The sequence below is a fragment of the Larus michahellis genome, chromosome 4 (assembly GCF_964199755.1).
Source record: "Larus michahellis chromosome 4, bLarMic1.1, whole genome shotgun sequence".
In the NCBI taxonomy this organism is placed as follows: domain Eukaryota; kingdom Metazoa; phylum Chordata; class Aves; order Charadriiformes; family Laridae; genus Larus; species Larus michahellis.
Genome location: NC_133899.1, coordinates 76,454,192 through 76,472,040, shown reverse-complemented (window position 1 = coordinate 76,472,040; position 17,849 = coordinate 76,454,192). Strand labels below are relative to the sequence as shown.

The 17,849-nt window shown below is 57.2% G+C and overlaps 1 protein-coding gene across 1 annotated transcript; it reads left to right on the top strand.

Annotated features, from left to right (window-relative positions):
- The first annotated feature begins 442 nt into the window (after positions 1–442).
- IGF2 (insulin like growth factor 2) lies at positions 443–17,561 on the top strand. Its single transcript, XM_074585705.1, has 4 exons — positions 443–995; positions 8,705–8,867; positions 15,912–16,078; positions 16,528–17,561. The coding sequence occupies exons 1-4, from the start codon at positions 888–890 to the stop codon at positions 16,768–16,770; spliced, it is 681 nt and encodes a 226-aa protein (XP_074441806.1). The 5' UTR covers positions 443–887; the 3' UTR covers positions 16,771–17,561.
- Positions 17,562–17,849: the final 288 nt, after the last annotated feature.

Here is a 17,849-nt window from a genome sequence, read left to right as displayed (position 1 = left end):
TCTCACCCCGCAGGGCTGGGGGCTCGCCACCCGGCAGCCGGAGACGCTCAGGGGGTCCCCCCCCAGCATTTTGGGCAGGGGGTCGGGGCGCGGACCCCCACCTCCTCCCCTCACCTGCGGGGGCGGTGGGTGATGCGCGCAGCCCCCCGTCGTCCCCCCGCCTCCCGCCCGGCGTCGGCCGGGGTGGGTCAAAGCCCCCACTCGGGAGCAGCCCGCGAAGAAACCGTGCGGCAGAAACTTTCTGTCCCCTCTTCCCTCCCCGAGCTGGACTCCGGAGGGTTACGAGGGAGAAGGAGGGAAGAAAGGAAGGGAGGGAGGGAAGAGAGGGGGTTAGACCGCTCTGCAACATTATTGGCTGCGTGGCCGGGCTGGTGTTCGCTGGGGAACTCAGAGCATGCCCATTGGGGGGGTATAAAAAGGGGGCAGCCGGAGCGCCCTGCCTGTCTCCTCGCTCGTGGGGCAGCCAGCCGGGAGCAGCGGGCAGTCAGGCAGCCGGCCCCTCCGCCCCGGCCAGGGGGACGCAGTCAGTAAACACAAAAGTGAGAGCCACCCAAGGGGCAGCCAAAGCAGGAGGAGAGAAAGAGAAGGAAGGGGAAAAAAAAAAAAAAAAAAAAAAAAAAGAAAGCAGGAGACGGGAGGGAGAAAACCAGGAGAAAAAAAAAAGGAGAAAAAAAAGAAAGAAAAAAAAGAAAGAAAAAAGAAAGAAAGAAAAGGAAAGCGCTCGCTCGCTCTCTAGAATAACAAAATACCTGATCGTAACAAAATAACATCCTTCAGACAAAATCAAGCAGGGACTTGACATTCCAAAAAGGAAAGGCGAGGAGAGCGAGCCAGGGCGCGGGGAAGGCGAGCCAAAGCCGCGATCGCTGCCAGGGCAGGAGAGCAGCATGTCAAGCGCCGGGGCACACACGGATGAGCGCTGCCGGCAGCCTGCCTTCCTCCCCGGCCCGCCGCCGCCGCCGCCAGAAGTTGAGAGCAGCAGCGGCAGCGCCAAGGTAAGCGCCGCTCCGCGCCCCTCCGCGCCCTTCCGCGCCGCCGCTCCGCGGGCAGAGGCGGGCGGGCTCCCCCGCGCCGTGCCACGCCGGGCAGAGCCGTGCCATGCCGGGCAGAGCCGTGCCACGCCGGGCAGAGCCGTGCCATGCCGAGCCGCGCCGTCCCCGCTGCCCGCCGTCCCCACGCGTGTCACTAGAGGGACCCCGAGAGCCGGCCCAGCCGCGGGGCGGCCCGCGGCGGTGGGGTGCGCGGGGTATCCCGGGGGTGTGTGGGGGGGACCCCGCGTCCCGGCGGCGGGGACAGCCCGCCGGCTGCCGGCACCTTGCGGGGGATGGTGGTGGTGGTCCGGAGCCGGGGGCGGGGGGGTGGGATGCTGTCGGCGGGACGGCTTGCGCGCGGTTTGCGCGCCCGTTGCGCGCCCCGAGCGGCGTCGCGGCGCGGGGATGCCCCGCGTGGGGAGCGGCGGGCGTGCGGGGCCTGCTGGCGGCACCGCGCCGGTGCGGGCGGCCCGCGGTGGTGCGGGGGCCGGGCCGTCCCGTCCCGGCGGCGGGGGCCGGGGCTATGCGAGGTCACGGCGAGCTGCGCGGCCGCTGGCCGCCCGCGTCCCTCCCGCCGGAGCCGGGGCCGTTCGGGGAGCGGGGAGGCGGCCGCGGCGGCGCGGGGAAGGGACAGGCAGTTTCCCGGCTCCGCGGACCCGGGGAGATTGTTCAGCTCGTCCTTCTGCAAAACACTGCGGCGCGCTCGGTCTCGGAGGGATAAAAATACGGAGAGGAAAAACAAGAAAGCGCAGCCAAAATGGAGTGAGAGTTAATGGTTGGCATGCAGCCTTCGACTTTGTGTGATTTTTTTCTTATTTTTTATTTTTTATTTTTTTTCCCCTTCTTCTTCCTTCCCAATTGCTTTTCCCTACAGTAATTGTTTTAAGAGCGCAACTTGGAAAGGTTTTAGCACTCTGAGCAGTAGGGAATTGGGGCACATGAGGAAACTCGGATTTAGCGTAACTGTACCAGCAGATGTGGCTGCCTCGCCTCGAGCCAGTGGTACTTTAGCAGGGTTTGTGATACGCCAGGTCTCGCTGAGGCGGCGTGGAGCAATCAAGTGTAAAAACAAGGTTTGTGTGGGTGGTTTTAAATAGACACCTCGGGAGAAACGCTGCTTTCAACCCTCCAGTCGAGGCTTCCTATCCAAAGCCTGTAGTTTTCTTCCAAATGCCGGGATGTGCCTGGGAGGCCAAGGCCTGGCTTTTCTTTGGGTTTATTTGTTGTCAGGTTGCGCGTGTCTGTGTTTTTTCCTTTTACTTTGCAGGGTGCAGCGTGTTGGGTTTATTATTCCTCCTCCTGCCTTGATTTAGAGGGGAGTTGAGGAGCCTGGGTCGTGGGGTTTTGTGAGGGTGACTTTGTGCTAAGGACATCTGGAGGAATAAAACTGACTGACACTTCTGATTTGAGCTTCACTGAGCTGTTTTGGACCCAACTTGACAATTTTGGTGGGGGTGAATGGGTCAGAGCTGTAAATCTTGCTCCATGTTGTCGACACCCACACAAGTTCACTCAGCCTTTCAAAGGGGCTATCCCGGCTCCTGTGAAAATTCATTAAGGGATAAAAGATTTGACACCGTGGGTCCCCTCCCACCGCCACATGAAATTTGAGAGCCAAAATGTGTCTGCGTGTGTGTCCCAGTGCCTTTTCTGACAGGTGATCCTTTTTGCAGCCCGGCTGGAGGGCTGCTGCTTTGACCAGGCAACCCGGAGGTGTCAGTGCATGTCTTCCCATTGATTCCTGTAGCCTTCGGAGCGAGCCCGGCTTGCCCCGTGGAGCACCAGAGAAAAGCATTGCTGTACTTTTCTTTTTTTAAATAAAGCAAACACAGCAGGTGAGGTCTTATTTTTAGAGGGACCGAGGAGTTGGTGTGTTTCCAGCAGTGCATACGAGCACTCTAAGTGGCCCACCCTCTCCCTGCTCGTGTCCTGGGACTGACCTCTCTGATCCTTCTTTGGGATTGTCTTTGCTTTTAAAGGCCGCTATGTGTCTTTACGGGGTGAAGAGATACCGGCCCCCCTCCAGGCGTTTGCATGACGGGTCGGGGAGAGGTGGGGGACACTGGGGGAAGAAATCTGCCTTGGCGTGGCAGCCTGGCTCTGAAAGGGTTAAAGCCGCTCTGCCAAGACATAAAGCAAGTTCAACGTGTTGTGGGAATATCACTTGCCAGTAGACTCCAGTCACCGCAATTTCTGATTTAACAGCTTAACTTGCTGTTAACTTTCCCTGATATACTCCAGGTTTTGGATGGGAATGCAGAAAGGAGAGAGGAACAATAAAGAAAGGAGTTAAGTGAGGCTACTAAAATGGACTTAAATCCCTTCCCTGGATCCTGCCAGCTGTCTTTAGAAGAGTTAAGCAAGATTGCATTTCCTTTTTTTTATGCAATAAATCAAATGTTTCTGGGCTGCATACCAAAATTTGTGCAATACGTTCTTACTCCCCAGTGGGGTGAGTAAATGGTACTGAATACCCCATTCACCTTTTTCAGCTTGATTTTTCCACAGCTCCGGTAGCCCTTGCTGCAGCCCCGATAGCCGCGGGGTGCAGGCAGCGCTCCCCTGCCCGCCCCAGCCCCTGTCCCGCGGGCAGAGGAGGCAGGAGTCTCTCCCCGCTGGCGGAACGGGGAGGCGGGAAGGTGACCCCCGGCGAGGGACGGAGTGGGCTGCTGGTGGGGACGAGCAGTGAAGACAAAAATGTGAGGGCTAAAAATAGCAGCGGCATTGCCAACCTCAGCCATATAAATGTCATGCGAGCCAGGTGCCAGGAATCGGGAGGTTTTTTATTTTTTTCCAAGCCTGAGCTGAACAGCAAAACCCCTGGTCCTGGGTCGGTTTTATTCGCCTGACAGCTCGATGGTCGAAAGTTTTGTTTTGAAGCTTGCTCCTTCCAAGCTGCGGGCTGGAAATCTCATCCTTCTCTTTTACATGAAAAAAAGGAGGCTCTTGTGCGGTGCAGCACGCGGCGGCTCCTCTCCCTTCGGGTACCCTCAGGTGCCTCATCCCGGTGCCTCTGCCCAAGACGCAGCCCCAGGGTGTTTTTCGGCTGCCAAGGCACCTGTGCCTCTCCCCGCTGGCCTCCTCTAGCCCTTTGCCACTTGGCACCTCAGGGTGTCGTGGCCTGGCGCCCTGTGCAAGGTTGCCCGTGGGCTGGGTCGGCGCTGACTTGGCACGTGCGAGGTTGGCGCGGGCGCCTGCCTCCTGCCCCGTCGGGAGAGCTGCGCTGGAAACCGGCTCAGCTCCCTGCTCTCCTGGGGCTGCCCTCCCAGAGGAGGAACGCAGAGAGACACTCGGCATCCCTCGCAGGCATCCATCGGCACAGCGAAACATCAATCTGCCTGCTTTCCCGCTTTCTTTTTTTCTTTTTTTTGGAGGGGTGGAGGGTGGTGAAGGCTGGGATGCACAAACTGGGGTTTTCTCCTCCTGCACATGCCGCTGGGTTTGGGCCGATGACTTTTTGCTGTTAAATGCTGCACTGCTCCACAAAGAAGTGAGATTTTTCTTTTTTTTTTTTTTCTTTTTGCTGTCCAAATCCAAATTTTGCAGACTGGGCCATCTGTCAATTCCCTCCTACGTTGTTCTGTTCATATTAAATTGTAATGAAGGCCAGACCGAAGAAGGAATTAGGTCAGACAGGAGGTTTAGTCTCCGTTTTTGGGGAGACGTTTGTTGCCCAAGAGAGGCACCGTGGTTTGGTTGGCTCAGCACAAGCCTGGATGCAAGGGATGCCTGAGCTGTCCTCCGAGATTTGGCAACAGGGCCTTGTAGCACATTGTGGCCTCTTGGCCTCCGACTCCCCAGCAGCTGGACAGAAATCGTCGATCCAACTGAATCTGCAGCAAAATCCTGAAAAAGCCTTTAACGGCCTCGTGTGGGAGGGTGGCTCCCGCTGCAGACTTGTCCCTGGGCTCGCTCCCGGCGCACTGCAGCCATGCTGAGAGGACCCTCTCTATTGGCATGTCCCTGCTGGGTTGAGGGCTGCCGAGAGGTTTACTGGGGGTCCCCGGCCATGGGTGCAGTAGCTGGGAGCATCCCATGCGCAGCAGCTCATGGCCGAGCTGGCTCCTGCAGCAGCCTGGCTTCGCATGGGGACCTGGGGATGCAGGGGAAGGCAGGAGAGGGACAGGAAGGACGGAGAGCAGAGCAGGCCCTCTCCAGGCAAGGGGAGGCCAGCATTGTGACTCCGACGGCTTGTCTGAGCCTCTCCCATGCCGAGAAGGCTGCTCTCATGTGCGATTCCCAGGATGGTACAGGGCATCCGTGCAACAAAGAAATTCCCCTTGCATCACCCTCTTGCACGCCGTGTGGGGTCTGAGTCCTCGTTAGGAGGAATTTGGTGCTCAGCCGGCATGTCTCACGCTGCCGTTCCCATCGGCCCTGGTTAAAACTGCATCCTGAAGCGTTGGAGCTCTGTGCAGGCACCTGAGGGGGAACGGCAGGCGGCATGGCTGATTGAGCCCGTTTTGGCAAGGATGAACCGTTGTTGGGCGTAGCCTCTCTCCTTATTCCTGTTGCCTCTCACGTGAGAGACGCTTTCTAATAAAACCGAAGGGTTTTTCCAGCCACCAGTGTGAATTTACTCCTGTCCCACAACTGAGGCTGTTGGGCCTGTCCTAACACTTGGAATAGAAACCAAAAGCAGTGCTGTCCCACGTTTCCAGTGCGGAATGAAGGCTTGGAGGGGTTCACAGGGCTTTGACTCATGATGCTGAGTCGGATTTGGCCACAACAACTGAAGCTGCGTGCAATCTGGGCAGCCAGTGTGGTGCTTGCACCGGGTCGTGGGCTGCGGGTACCCAGCCATGCCGTGCCACCCTGTTTTGGGGAGCAGCGCCTGCTCTGGTGGGTGTGAGCTCTCCTGCATGGGTGCTGCTCATCCCCGCTAAGGAGAAGTGAGAGGGGACAAGGATCGATTGAAAGGTCATCGGGATGCGCTGCACCGGTGGCAGCAGCCCAGGAGCCTGCCTTGCCTTTGGGTGAAGCCTGGGGGTTTTTCCTCTGCAGGGTCTGTAGGGACACAGCGAGAGGGAAGGGTTTACGGGGTTGCGTTGGGTTGGAGCTCCATCAATCTGGAGAGAAACTGCAGCACCGGGTAGTAAATAAAGATGCTTTTTGCTTTGCTGCCCAGTTTCTCATTACACGGCTGCTGGAGGGAGCGGGGAGACGCCAAGGTGACAGCGGTGGAAAAGGCGGGTGGCTGATGCGCGAGCAAAAGGGGACTTCATCGCATCGCACACCTCCGCTTTAGCCCTGGGTGACAGCGCTTGGATTGTCCCTGTCCTCGTGGCTTCAGGGGGGCTTCCCGGCTGGAGTTAGGGGGTGCGTGGGCACCCTACAAGGGCTCGCAGTGGAGGCAGGAGGGCTGCCAGGGCCCACCTTGTGCTTGCAGTGTGGGTTGCGCAGGAGCTGGTATTTTCCGAGGATCGCAAGTTTTTTTCCACAGAAGGTATCAGGTCTCCCCAGCATCAGATATCGCCCCGCCAACAAAACCTCACTCTCCCCTTGCTTCAGAGCATCTCAGCCCTTTCTTTAGATGGGATGTGGAGGGAAATCTGCGTTTGTCACCTGTGCCACCGAGGAAGCTCCTTCTGGAGGACCGGCTCTAGCTTGGGGGGAGGCCGGCGCCCAGCCTGCTCGTTAGCCGCACTGCTTGCAGCCAGCCTGAGCCTAATTGGGGACGGGGGATTATTTGGGTGTCCTCAAGTCCCACGTCAGCAGCTTCGGTGGCGGCACTGGCTGGCGTGCATCTGCCGCCCTGGCAATGAGCTGCCAGCGCTACCTGCGCCCCGGGGACAACAGCAATCAGGAGCTGCATGTAAAAAAATAGGAAAAAGGAAAAAAAAAATAAGACAAAAAAAAGGAGAAGGAGCAGGGTCATTGCCGTCTTGTCAGTTGGAGATCCAGCTGCCAATGCTGCCACACCAGGGGAGTGACTCAAGCAGTGCAGGTGATGCTACGGTCATGCTGGGGCGGGGGGGCCGTAAACACCCGTTGGCCACTGGATGAAAAAATCAAGGTGAAAAGGTGTTGGTGGCAAAACACTGCGGCGTGGCAGTGTGGTGCAATCACAGCCCGCTGCCATCCCTCTGCTCCTGGTGTAAGCTTTCGCTCCCAAGGTGGGGCAAAAGCTACTGGAAAAACTGTCCCCAGTCCCATCACTTGCTGGTTTGAGCCCAGTTTGTTCCCAGTGCTGCTGCCTCTCTTTTCCAGAGCCCTGGAGGGGTTTTGCCAGCCTTGCTGGTCTCTGCCAGCACAGGCTGTGCTATATGATGGACATCAAACCTTGTGCTGGGGGGATGTCCCACTCCGCCCACCCAGACCTTGCAGCCTCCGTTCTGGCTTTTCTTGCTGCTGATCCCTGTCCTCCTGCCATTCAGAAGAGCTCGCTACTTGTAAGCACGGCGCATTTCTAGCAGCAATGATTTGAGCTACGTGCTAGTAAAAAATTGGTAGCAAGGGTGGCTTTATTGCTGGCAGGACCGTAGCGGGGCCCCGGGGGAGCTGGGCTAATTTCCTGGCTGTGCTTCAGACTTCCCCCGTGACCTTGGGCAAGTCATTTAATCTATCCTGGGCTTCGGCTCCATCTCCGAGCATCCCGGGGGGGTGAGGTAATATTCATTAACTGATATTATTCTTGAGTTGCTCAGATGCTATGGTGATGAAGGCTGGATGTGAAACCCAGCATCCTGGCGGAACGTTAGCGGGGAGAGGGAATGCTCTGCGTGAGATTTAGCATTGCCCCATTCTGGCTACTATTTTGCAACAGTTCTCATCGTTTTGAGCTGATCTGACTGGCCACCATCGTTATTTGGCTGTATTTATACAGTGATGCTAATCACTGAGGGACTCTTAACGCCTCGAACCATCCATGGGTCTTGCTTGGTCCAGAGGGGCAATAGCACCCTCGCTTTACACCTGCAGAAGCTGACACAGAGGTAAAGCTGTTTGCTGGAGCCGAGGCAGAGGAAATCCTCGGGTTAGTTAGCAAATATCCAGGGAGTTTCTTTTTTAATCCTCCGTGCCGGCTGATACCCCCTTGGCCCTCCTTGGTGATGCCTCAGGCGTGTTTCCCGTGGGACCGCCCTGCTCCTGAGGGATGTCTTCTTGGTCCCGGCTCTCATCAGCAAACATGGCTTGTGCAATCAGCCCCTCGATTGCCCGAGCCTCGGCTGTGCGGGTCTCTCGCACACCTGGGGTGAAGGCCGCCGCTGCCTGGCAAAACCCAGCTTTCGTCAAAAGCAGCTGTAGGACAGGTTGAAACTTCATTTGTTTCTGCTTTGGGGGAACATGCGTTCAGGTAGGGCGTGAAAACCTGTCATCGGAACTAAAAAAATTAAAAAGTCACGCTGTTGAAAGAGCAGGGGGAATAAAAGCCTTTCAGAGTTAGGCTGAAGTGGGATTTTCCAATGGAAAAACCGCTTCAATGCAAACCTTGTCTGGCCGGAGCGGCTGACCGGCGAGGCGAGCGCAGGGAGAAAGCCTTGCACCGGCAGCCGGCTCAGCGCTGCCGGTCCTTCCCTGCAGCATCCCGACATGTCCGGGCATCGAACCCCCCGGCGTGCTGGTGGTTGGCGGGGGGGCGGGGGGGCGCGGGGGGGGGGAAATGCATTGCCCGGAGGAGGTGGCAGAGAGGGGTCTCTCGCTCTGTGCTAACGCTGTGCCTCTGTCCCCAGGTGCAGAGGATGTGCGCGGCGAGGCGGATGCTGCTGCTGCTCCTGGCTTTCCTGGCCTACGCGTTGGATTCGGCCGCGGCGTACAGCACAGCGGAGACCCTCTGCGGCGGGGAGCTGGTGGACACGCTGCAGTTCGTCTGCGGGGACAGGGGCTTCTACTTCAGTAAGTGCCGGGCGGCCGCCGGTGGTGGGCAGGATGCTGCCCCCACCCCATGCCTTGCTTCAGGGGAGCCGGGCTGGGAGGGAAAGGAGGGGTTTTCCAGCCTGGTGTTTTTTGTGATTGCCTTGTACACGGCGGTAGGTGAGGAGAGGAGTGAAACAAGTGACGTGCTCAGTGTGACATGCACCCACCTCGCGCCTGTTTTGGGGACTGTCTGGTCCCATGGGGAGACTGGGTCCTGCATTTGATGCTCGGGAAAGGCGAATATCACTGGGGAGCCATGGGTGGTTGGCTCACCAGTGGTGTGGGCAAGTCATTAAACGAGGATGTCTGCAGCCAGCTCTCTGCTGAGCTTGGGCCCCGGCTTATTTTTAAAGCTTGCTGCCCAAGTGCTGCATCCTGAGAGCAGGCAAGAGCTGAGCGCTCCCCCTTTCTGGGCAGGCTTTGCTGGGGTATAGCAGCAGCCTCTAGACTGCTCCCAAAATACTCTTTATGGCCTCCTGGCTACCTGCTGGTCAACCTGTCGCTGAAGAGTGACGTCTTACGCTTTTGCAGCGCAGCTAGTGCAAAAAAATGCAGTGTTGCTTGTTGTCCACAGAGTGGAGGTGACTTCAGGACAGTTGGCTGGAGCGGGCTTTCCAGCAGGATGCTTTGGGGGTTTGGACTGTTGGCATTAGCAGTACAACGGCTTAGCTGGTAAATGGGGAGGAGGAGGGGTACACCGGTAGCGATGGATGCTCAGTAGTCTATGGGTGAAGGTGCCTCGTGCGTGACGCCTTGTTCTGGTGTTTCGGTGCCCTTCTCTGCTTGGGAGAGGGAAGACCCTGTGTCTTGCTGCCTGCTGAGGACTGAGCCACAGAGTGACTGACTACAGGAAAGATGCAGCTCCAAACAGGGGGGAAGAGGATGGAGATTCCAGTTGCACACGGTGCTGTGCATTTGGCAGTCTTGCCTCTGCTTTGGGAAAAAGAATTAAAAGGTCCCTTTCAAGTAACAGAGTATTTTTTGCAGTAGTGGAGTCAAGAATCATCCTCCCTCTCATCCCAGTCTGCCTGTGCAGTGAACGGGGCACTCCAAAGTTAGGAGATGACCCTGGACGTCCCTTCCCAGCCTGGATGTCCCTTCCCAGCCTGGATGCTCAGCCAGACTTGGCCGAGGCTGCCTGCTGAGGTTGGGCAGGGCGAGACGCAGGGATCCCACATCCAGCAGCAGCCAGTGTTGGGGCTGTGTAATTTTGGGCAGGCGGTCGGGCTGCAGGTGGCTTCGCAGCGAGCTGGGGGCGATGGCTCTGCCCTGTCCCAGCTGAGAAGTGGGATGTTTTTGTGGCCCCCCTGGGTGTTGCGGGCAGGCGGCACTTTGGGGAACACCCTGGGCGCGCTTCCTTCCCTTCGCTGAGCCCTTCCTCTTCTCATCTCCCCTTCCACCTCTCCTTCGCCAACGAGCCGTGCGCTGGATCTCAGCTGAGGCGGTGGGTCCGGGGTTGGCCTTACTGGTGCGGCGAGGAGGCGAGCTCCTCTCACACTCTCACACCTCTTCCTCTCCCTCTATATATAGAGGAGCATCCGTCTCCCTCCCATGGTTTCTCTTCCCTCCTCCCCCTCTCTGGGGATGAAAGGGAATGGGGCTTTTGTTTTACAGACAAACTGACCTCCTTTCACCTCAAATAACCCAGCCGACCAGGCCAAAATAAAAACACTTTTGAAGGCAGACAAGTTGCTTGGTGCCAAGTGGCCAGGCTGATGCTTGCAAGGGGATTCTTGCCTTTTTTTTTTTTTTTTTTTTTTGTCTTCTCCCTTCTTCTTTTTGAGTATTTCCGGAGTGCACAGGTGCCGGGGGATGAAGCGAAGTCCTCCCTTCGGCATCTGGCCAGCCTGTGCCATGATGTACCATGCAGGGTTGAAGACATTTTGGGTGATGGCTCTACTTGATGAAGGGTTTGGACATCCCCAGCTCACCTCAGTTTTTCCCTCTACCTCTGTCAGTTGGCTTCATCTTCACTCCTAAACCCTCATGGATACACTGTTGTCACCGTATAGGCTCGATGGGGCACCGTTATGTCGCGTGATTGTGGGTTTACATCTTAAAATGAGGCTTGGGTTGGTGATGAGCACTTCTTAGCATGGGATGCGCGACCAGATGAGCAGCCTGCGCTAACGCAGTCGTTTGTACGGGAGGTAAAGGACTTGGGCAGCCTTTTGTCCTGCAGGCACAGGTGGGCCCCGCTTGCTGGACAGGGCTTGTCACAAGCACCTGACTGGTAATCTTGGGGGGAAAAAAAAGGTATGAAAAACAATTATCGGTTTTCTGCTTCAGCAGCGATTTAAGTACTTAAACGATGCTCGGCATTCGTACAAGGGAGCACTTAGCTAGCAAAGCTAGCTCTGAAATACAGCGCTGCTCGCAACCATGCAAGCAGATGCGGCTTACCCATGGTGTTTCGTCCCCAAAGCATTTGGACACAGGGAAGATATGCAACCTAGACTGAGGAGGGTGCATCTCCTGATAACTGGGATGCCCATCTGTCTGCTGGCATGGGGAGCAAGTCCCACCCCCCAGGTGGCCTTGGAGGCATTGTGGCTGGCAGGTGCTGGGGGCTGAGGATGTTCAAGCTGCCTCCCAGAGCTGGGTCTGCAAAAGAGCCGCACCAACAGGGGCAGGAGGAGGCAGTGACAGGGTTAGCTGGCCACGGGACACCGGGTGGACACGGCCACGTGCACCACGCTAGCCCTGCACCGCATCCCGGGGATGCTTGGGCAAGCTGCAGCTGTGCCCATGAGTGCTTTGCTCTCTGCCTCTGCCATGATTCCTCCCTTCCGTGACTTTTAAGGCTTTTAGGACTGGCTTGCAGGTGCCGGCAAGGTAGTGGCATCCCACTGCAACTCTGTGTCAGGGTCGGGACCCACTGTCCCTGCTCCCTGGCACCCACCGCGGGGATGGTGGAAGGATGCTGAGTGCAGCCCCGAGTGGAAAAAGCGGGGCAGGTCGAGAGGAAGCCCCAGCCGCGAAGCTGCTGTCATGCAATGCTGGCAGGGAGGGCAGAAGGGGCTGCAGGGGGAGAGGCGTCCGACTTCTCTGTAAACAACAGCTCCTGTTTCCTCCTTTCCAACAGCTGATAAGAATTTAGCTCTTTGCAGCCGCTTGTGCTGACGGGGCACATTCTTGCGCGCCCGCCGCTCCTCCGAATAATACTAGGAAAAAGCAGGGGGGAAAGCGCGGTGCCGGGGTGGGGGAGGGCCAGGCCGGGGGCACTGGGACGGGGCCCGGCGCCGCACAAAGGCCCCCTTGTTGCTCCTGACATTCCTGCGACAGGGGCGCGGGGACTGTTTACACCCAAAGTCCCCTTCCACTCGGCTTGCCGCCTGATTGACCGGAGGAGAGGGGACCCGGCTAGGGTGGCACCGGCACCGCACACCCCTCCCTGTGGCATCCGTCCGGCCACGGCGTGGGTGGGGAGCCCGGAGCAGCAGGGTGGTGATGCCAGGGAAGGGACTCTCCTGTCCCCTCGCGGCCGTGCCACCGCCTCCGGCACGGAGGCATAGCTGAGCTGCAGGTACGCGGCCTCCAGGTTCTCCCGGGAATGGGTTTGGCTTTGCACTGCCGCCGGGATGTCCAGCTCTCCCTGTTGGGATAGCCCGCTGCCGGGTGGGAATAACAACGGGCAGCCGGAGGGCTTTGCATTACCGGGCTTGGCATTGCTGGGCTTGGCATCACTGGGCTTGGCATCACTGGGCTTGGCATCACAGGGCTCATCCCCTTCCCAGAGCTGTGGGAGGTTTTGGTGGAGCACAATTTGGGGAAAAAGAGAGCACAGCCATTCATTGAAGGCCGAGAGGAAGCGCGTTTCCTCGGGAGGAGGCGGTCATCGCTGCCATGGGAAGTGGCTCGCGCGCCCCAGCAGTGCTGCAGCCCGCACAGCTTCCCCCTGCGGGCAAGGGACGGAGTGGCAAAACCCTCCCTGGGTTTGGCAGTGGCAGCAAAGTGAGATGCCAGCCATGGGCAAAAGCCAGGAAATTCAACCTTTAGTCCGTGCGTAAATCGTGTTATGGAACAAACGCTTTTCCCAATCCAGGTCAGCAGCAATATTGCTGTTGACTAGAAACAGCCTGGCATCTCTTCCCTGGGTTGTTGTCTCCAGGTGCGTTGGGGACTACATCTCCGTTTGTTATGTTTGCCTATTTTTTTTTTTTCCTAAAGTCACTCTCCCACAGAGGCTTGTATCAGCATTTGGCGAGATCCGTACGGACAATTATGTAATGGGAAATGTGCCCTATCGGACCGTCGCAGCGGAGCTGGCAGCGGTGCAGGCAAGGGGAGAGCAGCACGCCGCAGCTTTATGCAAGAGAGAAGTGGCCGGGCGCTGGGGCCGGGGGCTGTTCGTGTGCCCCCCGGCCGGGCAGGGACAGCCAGCTGGGAGGAAGGGGCCATGCCGTCGCTGTGGTCCCTGCCGGCAGCTCGCCCGGGCAGTGACACACCTGGGCTGTTGATACCACACTGCCGTCCTCTCACCGCACGCTGCCATGCCAGAAAGTGCCCTCGACGGCCAGGCAGTGAAAACGGTCCCTCTTTGCTGCATGTTTTTCACCCTCCCCTCTTCTTCCCAAACAAACACATAGCTGCAAGCGGGCAACTTCTGTTTTCGAGAGGAAACGTGTAACCTTTCAAAACCTCTAACTTCTCCCCGAACCGTGCGTGTCGTCACTTGTGCAACCTTCTGTTCAGCGGGAGCGTGTGTGAATGCAGCCCTCTGGGGGTGTGCGAGCGAGAGCGGGTGACTTGAGTTTTTTTCTCTTTTCCTTCCAAACCCTCCTTCTGCCCGTGCTCCAGGATGCCTTTCCGAAGCAGTCCGATGCTTCAGCAACCTGCCAGGCACGCAGGTTTGGGTGCTGGGCTTGATATGTGCTGAGCGGGGGCCGTATGAGATGTGGGCTGTCGGTGGCAGTGCAGGTCTCCCGTGGACCTCGTCGGGTGTCGCATGCCTATAGAAGAACATATGCAGGTGGCCCCAGGCTGGCTTCTCTCCCCTGTCTCCCTCAGGCATCGCCACCTGGTTTGTCTGTGCCGGCATCGCTCCTACGGCTGCAGGCACCTGTCTGTAAAGGGAGGGCCCAATCCAGTGTGCCTCTTGGCCACAAGCATCTATAGAAAGAAAATTAAACTCCGAACAGTGCTCCTTTTGACAAGCCTTTACCAAGAGGGAACCGTCCTTCTCACCTTCCTGTGGGGCTGGTTAAAGGTTGTGCTGGAGATTTTTCCAGAAAAAGAGGAAAAGAAAAGGAGGGTGGTGGCGCAGGAGGGAAAGATGAATGTGGAAAATAGAGCATTTGAAATGGCTCCCGAAGGCGGGCTCCATGGTATGAGTTGGCTGCCCCATCACCCTGCGCCCCGATGCCGCGTTTGCCCTCGCGACCTCCGGCTGCGACGGCGATGCACCGGCATGGAGCAGGGGGCTCCCCACCGATGGGGGCAGGGATGATTTTAGCAGAGAGTGCGTGCCGTGCTGCTTTGCTATTGCAGAGCCCACGGTGAGGTACAGTCGTGGGGTTCTGCATGCCTGCGTTGCACACGCGGGGTGGCATCCGCGCATGCGGGGCTGCATTGCCCATGCCGGGCTGTATCGCGCGCGCAGGGCTGCGTTGCACACACACACGGGGCTGCATTGCCCATGCGTGTTTGCCTTGCACACATGGGGCTGCTTTTCACCCGTGGGGTTGCACTGCATGCACAGAAAACTCCTGCGCTCTGCACTTCGTGCTGAGGCTCTTTGGGTGAGCACCCAGATGGGATATCCAGGAAAACTGGCCAGCACCTTGCAAGCCAGGGTACTTAAATCTTAGGCCAAATGCTTGACTGCCCGCTTCGTCTGGAGCGCGTGGGGGGACCACAGGTCGTGCAGTGGGGCCAACATGGACTATTAGGTGCGTTCCTGCAGGCTGGCTGGGAGGCGGGTGCTTGTCCGAGCATGGCACGGTGAACAGCCTTCAGCACTGCACCTCCACAGCTCACTCTCAATTTTTCCCATGCCCAAATTCTCCTGGCTGGGATGCAGTACCGGATCGTGTTTGCAAGCCCTGCTGGTGCTGGCCTCTGCCCCCCTCCCTCGGAGCACCTTGCGCTGGGAAGAGGTGCTCCTGGCAGCATGCTGAACCCCCGCCGCAAACCCCACAATGGCCCAAACACAAACACTTGCGCGCAGAAACGCCGAGAAAATCCTTTCATTTCAGGACAGTTTATGTTTTGGAAGTTGCAATTCCCAAGCAAATATGTTTTGCATCAGAAATTCAAATTTGCCCATCTCCATTATTACAAGAAGGGGAGGAAACCCAGTAAAACTCATGCGGGCTTTTCCTCTGGAGCGCTTTGGCAGTCATTAAGCGGTGACATGAAATGCACTCGGTTGTTGCTGCACTGGACACGGGCTTTCGCATCCTTCTGCAGGCAGAAACGGGAGAGGAATCCTTATTAAAAGATTAAGTTTAATAGCTATTCTTGGCGGGTTCGGGAGCCTGTATTCTTTCTGCAGCTGTCTCAGAGCTGTCCCATCTGGTAAAATTTATCCGCCTTGGTTCGCTTCACCTGCCTGAGCCGTCGACCCGACGGAGGGAGGTTGGCAGCCGCAACACCGCGACGCTTCTTTCTAATAAAACTCGCTTGCCAGGATCAACATCGGAGATGGTCGCAGGAATCGGTGCAGCGCTGGCGGCCGGGCTGGGCTCGAGCTTCCTCGCTTTAGCTGTGCCCGAAAGGGCCACCCGTGCTGGAGATATAGGAGGGGAATAAATCACTGCCATGTAAAGTGCCTTTAATTAGCGCCGCGCACACTCAGGGAGCCCTGTTGGCATCGACAGCGATTGTCTGGGAAAGCCTTAATGCGAAACTCAGCTGGTTTGTTGGCTGGTTTGGGAGAAGCACTGCTGTTTTTGAAATGTGTGGGACCCACCAGGCTCCGGTGGCTGATGGAGGGATGCCTGTGAGGGGATGGGTGCCGTGGAGCGGGGAAGAGGGTCTGGTCCACATTGGTGGCTAACATGAGGGTCTCTGCCATTGCAGGTAGACCGGTGGGGCGAAATAACCGGCGGATCAACCGAGGGATCGTGGAGGAATGCTGCTTTCGGAGCTGCGACCTGGCTCTGCTGGAAACCTACTGCGCCAAGTCCGTCAAGTCCGAGCGCGACCTCTCTGCCACCTCCCTGGCGGGCCTGCCGGCGCTCAGCAAGGTAGAGGGGCTGCGCCGGGATGGTGGCCCTTCCCCGAAATAAATAGCAAGAGGAAAGATGGGAAGGACACGGGTGGGAGAGAACAAGCCCCAGCTGCAAGGTCTGCTGCTTCTGCAGAGCCTTCGAGAGATGGCTACTCATGCCAAATACGCTGCACAAAGCCAGCTTTTAATAAGGTGGAGGATCAGGGGTGGGCTGGATGATAGAATCATAGAATGGTTTGGGTTGGAAAGGACCTTTAAAGGTCATCTAGTCCAACCCCCCTGCAATGAGCAGGGACATCTTCAACTAGAGCAGGTTGCTTGGAGCTCCGTCCAAGCTGACCTTGACTATTTCCAGGGATGGGGCAAGGTTTCCGTGGGATGGATGGAGCTCAAAAAGGGGAACCGCCGTCCGGAGGCCAGGCAGGCTTGCGGCAAGGCTGACGTTGCTATCTTGTCCCCTTGCAGGAGAGCTTCCAGAAGCCCTCGCACACCAAGTACTCCAAGTATAACGTGTGGCAGAAGAAAAGCTCCCAGCGGCTGCAGCGGGAGGTGCCCAGCATCCTGCGGGCTCGCCGGTACCGGTGGCAGGCGGAGGGGCTGCAAGCGGCCGAGGAAGCCAAGGCACTGCACCGTCCCCTCATCTCCCTGCCCAGCCAGAGGCCCCCGGCGGCGCGAGCCTCCCCCGAAACGGCCGGCCCCCAGAAATGAACCCTGACCGGCCGTCTCGATTTTTGATCTCCCGGGGGAGGGCGGGAGGACTGGCGAGACCCGGCCCCAGAGCCCCTCCGTCCCCGGGGCTGCCGAGCCGAGAAGCGGGGCGGCGGGGCACCCTCACGCCGCTCCGGCCCCAACCCAACAACTGACACAGCAAGGAGGGGATGGCGGCGGCGGCGGCGGCGGTGAGCGGCGTCGCTCCTGCGGCATCGTCCTTTCGGGGTGGGGGGGGAGGGTTGTTTCGTTTCCCAGAGCCTGTTTCGTTCCCCCGCGCCCCCCGGTTTTTCCAAGCCTGTACTTGCAAAGGGACAGTTTGGCACTTGAACTTTTTGCTGCCGGGCGCTGCGTGACATCCCCGGTGCCAACGCCAGAAGACAAAAGAAAGAGCAAGAGGGAAAAAGGATATGAAGTTAAATTTTTTTTTTAAATCTTTTTTTTTTCTCGAGAAGAAGAGTCCATTCCGTGTCTTTCTTGACAATAAAGTGAAAAAAACATAAAATGGGGAGAAATATCGAGGGATATAATTTTTTTGCCTCATTCCCGCCCCACTTTTTTCTTCTCTTTTTTTTTTTTTTTGGTTTTCTTATTTTTATAACTTTCTTTTGCACCTTTAAAAGAAAAACGTACCTGAGAAGAAGTTCCGAGGAGCCCCCATCTGCATTTTTGTGTGTGTGCTTCATTACAAGATTCCAAATCGATTTGCACCTTTTTGAAATCATCGATGACATGAGAAGGAGAGGAAGAGGAGAGAGAAGGCAAGAAAGAGAGAAGAAAAAGGAAAGGGGAAAGAAGAAAAAAAAAGAAAAAAGTGAGCTGTTGCTCACTTTAAATGGAGGAGGCGTCTGCATTGCACATTTGCCACGGATTTAGTTGATTTATATATATAATATATTATATAACTTTTTTGGCAAAAAAAGCACTATTTTTATGGGACATTTTGTGTAGTATCTGAAGAGGGATTGTAATGTTTAAAATGTGTTATGGTGCTAAAGTAAGTTGGAAGGGAAAAAACCCAGAAATAGCAAGGGAGGGTGGGGAGGGAAGGACAAGATAGCGAATACTGAACTTGAAAT

Bases quoted from the DNA above. Each gene is read 5' to 3' on its own strand.
- IGF2 (XM_074585705.1), top strand. From the start codon at position 888: ATGTCAAGCGCCGGGGCACACACGGATGAGCGCTGCCGGCAGCCTGCC. The intron at 8,868-15,911 runs GTAAGTGCCGGG...CTGCCATTGCAG, and splicing joins GGACAGGGGCTTCTACTTCA to GTAGACCGGTGGGGCGAAAT. The intron at 16,079-16,527 runs GTAGAGGGGCTG...GTCCCCTTGCAG, and splicing joins GCCTGCCGGCGCTCAGCAAG to GAGAGCTTCCAGAAGCCCTC.